General features: G+C 53.1%; 1 protein-coding gene across 1 annotated transcript in view; it reads right to left on the reverse strand.

The window, feature by feature from the left end:
- Positions 1–3,723, reverse strand: part of pkhd1l1.1 (PKHD1 like 1, tandem duplicate 1) — a 48,904-nt gene that overhangs the window by 8,253 nt on the left and 36,928 nt on the right. The window contains exons 39-47 of the mRNA XM_017303250.1: positions 3,454–3,578; positions 3,215–3,344; positions 2,582–2,700; positions 2,003–2,132; positions 1,710–1,883; positions 820–923; positions 540–666; positions 347–468; positions 176–266 (exon numbers count right to left, since the gene is read on the reverse strand). Coding sequence (XP_017158739.1) covers positions 176–266; positions 347–468; positions 540–666; positions 820–923; positions 1,710–1,883; positions 2,003–2,132; positions 2,582–2,700; positions 3,215–3,344; positions 3,454–3,578 — 1,122 coding nt within the window. The remainder of the gene's footprint in view (positions 1–175; positions 267–346; positions 469–539; positions 667–819; positions 924–1,709; positions 1,884–2,002; positions 2,133–2,581; positions 2,701–3,214; positions 3,345–3,453; positions 3,579–3,723) is intronic.

Raw genomic sequence — 3,723 nt, forward strand, 5'->3', positions numbered from 1 at the left:
GAGGAAACGCTCCGGGAGGAAACGCTCCGAAATTAAACGCTCCGAGAGGAAACGCTCCGAGAGGAAACACTCCGGGAGGAAACGCTCCGGGAGGAAATGCTCCGGGAGGAAACACTCCGGGAGGAAACGCTCCGGGAGGAAACGCTCCGGGAGGAAACGCTGCGGCGTTCCCTACCTGGGCACGGCTCGCCGTCGATGCGATACGCCACCCTCTCATATCCCGCCACGATGTTGTTCTGCAGCACCACGCCGGAGCCCTCGCTCACCTGGAAACAGGAAACACATTGGGAATGTTGGGAAGCTGTCTGAAAGTCTCGGCAGCTGATGGTTGTTTGACAGGAGGGACCTCGATGGCAGCGTTCCACTGGAAGTTGAAGGGTTCCTCTCTGTCCTGATACGATCCGGGCCACAGTGACATCATCACCAGATTCCTCCTCAGCATGATCCGATCGCCCCAAACGCGGATTCCTGCACACACAGATTGCCATCAACCTTCCGGAGGATCGGGAAGCGTTTTCCTCCGCCGTTACCCGGATTACCTTCGCCCACCGTGTGATGGACAACGTTATCGTCGATGCTCAGACCCGCCGTCCCGAAGACGCCGATGGCCGGAGAGAAACCGTCATGGAAGGAACAGCCCTGGATGTACGAGTCGTTCCCTGAAACCTTCACATAGAAAAACATTTTCATCTCCTGAACTCCTGATCTGGATCGTTTTAATCCAGGAAAAGGAAGCTGAGACGTTTCAGAGGCTCAGGGATCAGGGGAGAGCGGCCGGTCTGCTGTCTGAGGTTTCCTTCAGCCTGAGTGGTGGCGTACCTCTCCCAGGTTCAGGAACGCCACAGAGTACCGCGGGTCGGAGTAGTCGGTCCAGCCTTCCTGGCCGGAGCGGAAGAACTCCACATTCCTGATCTGGGCTTTACCTTTGGGACGAGCAAGAGAGGACAGACTGAGGGCAGCGCTCACCACAAACACCATCAAAGGTCTCCATGTTCATCCTGACGGACCGGTGCCGACACTTTCTACTTCCTCAGAAAGTTCAATCAGCTCTAGAGAGTGGGAAGTATTTTCCGGGTTCCTGAAAGTACTCGGCATGTTCTGGGAAAGTTAGTTCAAAGACGTTACATGGTAAACTCCGGAAAGTCTTAAAAAGTTCCATGAAAGATTCTGAAACTTGAATTAAAGTTTCAGAAAGCACCACATTGTGTTCAGAAAGTACTGTAAGAAATTCTAAAAGTTACATAAAAGTTTCAGAAAGTGCAGTGAACCAGCTATCTGTGGGTTAGATGGTGGTTTTCCTCCATGTTTGTCCGTTCTGTCTCCTTCAAGTCTGCCTGATCCGATCATGAGTTCATGCTAGCAGCAGCATGCTAGCAGGTCGTTGCCAGGATGCTAGCAGGTCGTTGTCGGGATGCTAGCGGGTCGTTGCCGGGATGCTAGCAGCATTCTAGCAGGTCATTGTCAGGATGCTAGCAGGTCATTGCCAGGATGCTAGCAGGTTTTTGCCAGGATGCTAGCGGGTCGTTGTCGGGATTCTAGCAGCAGCATGCTAGCAGGTCGTTGTCGGGATGCTAGGAAGTTGTTGTCAGGATGCTAGCAGGTCGTTATCAGGATGCTAGCAGCAGCATGCTAGCAAGTCGTTGTCAGGATGCTAGCAGGTTGTTGCCAGGAACCTTACCACGCAGGAGAAGCCCAAAGTAGCTGCGTACCTTGATAGCTGACTCCGCCACTGGAGAAAGTTCCCACCAGCAGCCGGGCGCCAAAGGATTCCACCATCATCGCTGGATACTCCTCGCCGATGATCCGGATGTTCCGGCTCAGGAGGCCGACATCCGCCGCCAGAGCGTAGGAGAAGGACGACCCGGGGACAGAGTGTGTTCCACCTACCAGAGCCAAAAGCTGTTAGAACCTGAGCCCAGAACCTGTCAGGAACCGACAGACGGTCCAATCTCTGCTTCTGGTCCAATCAGAGGAAAGGGTTCATCATGTGAAAGGAACTGACCCAAGTGAGTGTGGTCCAATGGCTGGTTCAGGGTCAGGATGAGGCCGTCAGCCGACACCGCCGCGATCCAACGTTTCTCCGTCTCCGCGGCGCTGTAGCCGGAGGTGGAGACGGCAACCTGGTCTCCAACCTGAACAGCAACCAGAGACACAGTCAGGAGCCAGGACTGGAACCAGAACCAGGACCGGAACCAGTACACCACATAGAACCTGCTTAGAAATGGAGAGAGGCTTCTGGGTAATGTAGTCCTACAGACTGGCTCTGGTTGCCATGGTGACAGCGTAGCTATCCCGTATCCCCCCCACAGACAGACGGCGACATTCCCGAACTAACAAGTGTTTGACAGGTGGAGGTGGCAGCAGCTTGAGCCTGTAACCATAGAAACCAGTTGCACCTCCTGAAACGCTGCGTCTCCACTCAGACCCAGACGCTGCTGCTCGTCCAACCGGGTCAGAACCATCAGTATTATTTAAATATGGGTCAGGAGAAGTCCAGGTTCCTGTGACCCGGTTGGACTCAAGGTGGACATAATGAGGTCCAAGCAGAACCCGGTTCACATAATCAGGCCAGCACTCTGACCTTCCAGTCGACGGGCTGCACCAGAACCAGTGAGTCGGACCCGGCAGCGGCAGTGGCGGCCAGCTTGGTGCGGTAAACGCCTGGAGGCCGACCGTACAGGTCCAAAGTACCGAACACACCTGCAGAACCACAGAACCAAAGGGGAGTCACAGTCTGAAGCTTTACTAACTATTAGTTAGCACACAGTAGTTATATGCTAACTTAGTTAGCAAACAGTGGCTATTTACTAACTAACTATTAGTTAGCACACAGTAGCTATATGCTAACTTAGTTAGCACACAGTGGCTATTTGCTAACTAACTTTTATCCCACCAGATAGTTTGCGCAGTATTTAGTTAGTAAACTAAATATTTAGCTAACTGAGCTAGCTGTGGTTGGCTTCGGCTAAAGATTTTGTTTTCAGATAGAAATTATCTCCAAACTCAGTATTCAGCTTGTGGATCAAATATTTTTGAAACATTTCTAAATGATGAAAATGTGTCTCGGAAAAATTCATTTCTCTCTTTTCTCTCTGACAAAATAAGCACCCAAATTATTTCAGTTTATTTTTGACCTCCATTTATCTGGAACCGGACCAGAACCTGGCAGGTCCAGCCCCAGTTCTTCGTGCAGAGCTCCGGCCCGGTTTCTCACCCAGGACCTTGGATCCCTGGTTGGGTCCGCCGGGCAGCAGCCAGTCAGGCGTGTGGTGGTTCCCTCGGAGCCGGATCTCCAGCCGGCCCTGGAACGGCTCGCCGTCCCACCCGGCCAGCAGCCTGCCGCCCTGCGGCACAGCACAACCACCGTCACTTCCTCCGGACCGGACCGGACCGGCCCCGCGGCCACACGGCTTAGGGTTTAAACCCGGAGCAAAGCCTGGTTGCCATGCCAACCTGGATGGAGACGTAGACGGCGTTGATCACCAGGGTTCTGTTCGGGGAGTCCAGAACCTCTAGAACCCCGGAGACGGTGAGCCTGCTGAGGGACGGCGTGTCTCGGTCCAGAACGACCCACTTCCCTGCGGAGAGCCAATCATCAGATCCATAATCAGATTTAACCCTTTAATTCACAGATCGGACCGGTACCAGTATAAAATAACATAACATAAATGAAGGTGCATCAGATTTACATCGGGCCTTACGAGGAATCTGAGTGTTGATAAT

This window comes from Poecilia reticulata, unplaced genomic scaffold, assembly GCF_000633615.1.
Source record: "Poecilia reticulata strain Guanapo unplaced genomic scaffold, Guppy_female_1.0+MT scaffold_232, whole genome shotgun sequence".
Taxonomy (NCBI): Eukaryota; Metazoa; Chordata; class Actinopteri; order Cyprinodontiformes; family Poeciliidae; genus Poecilia; species Poecilia reticulata.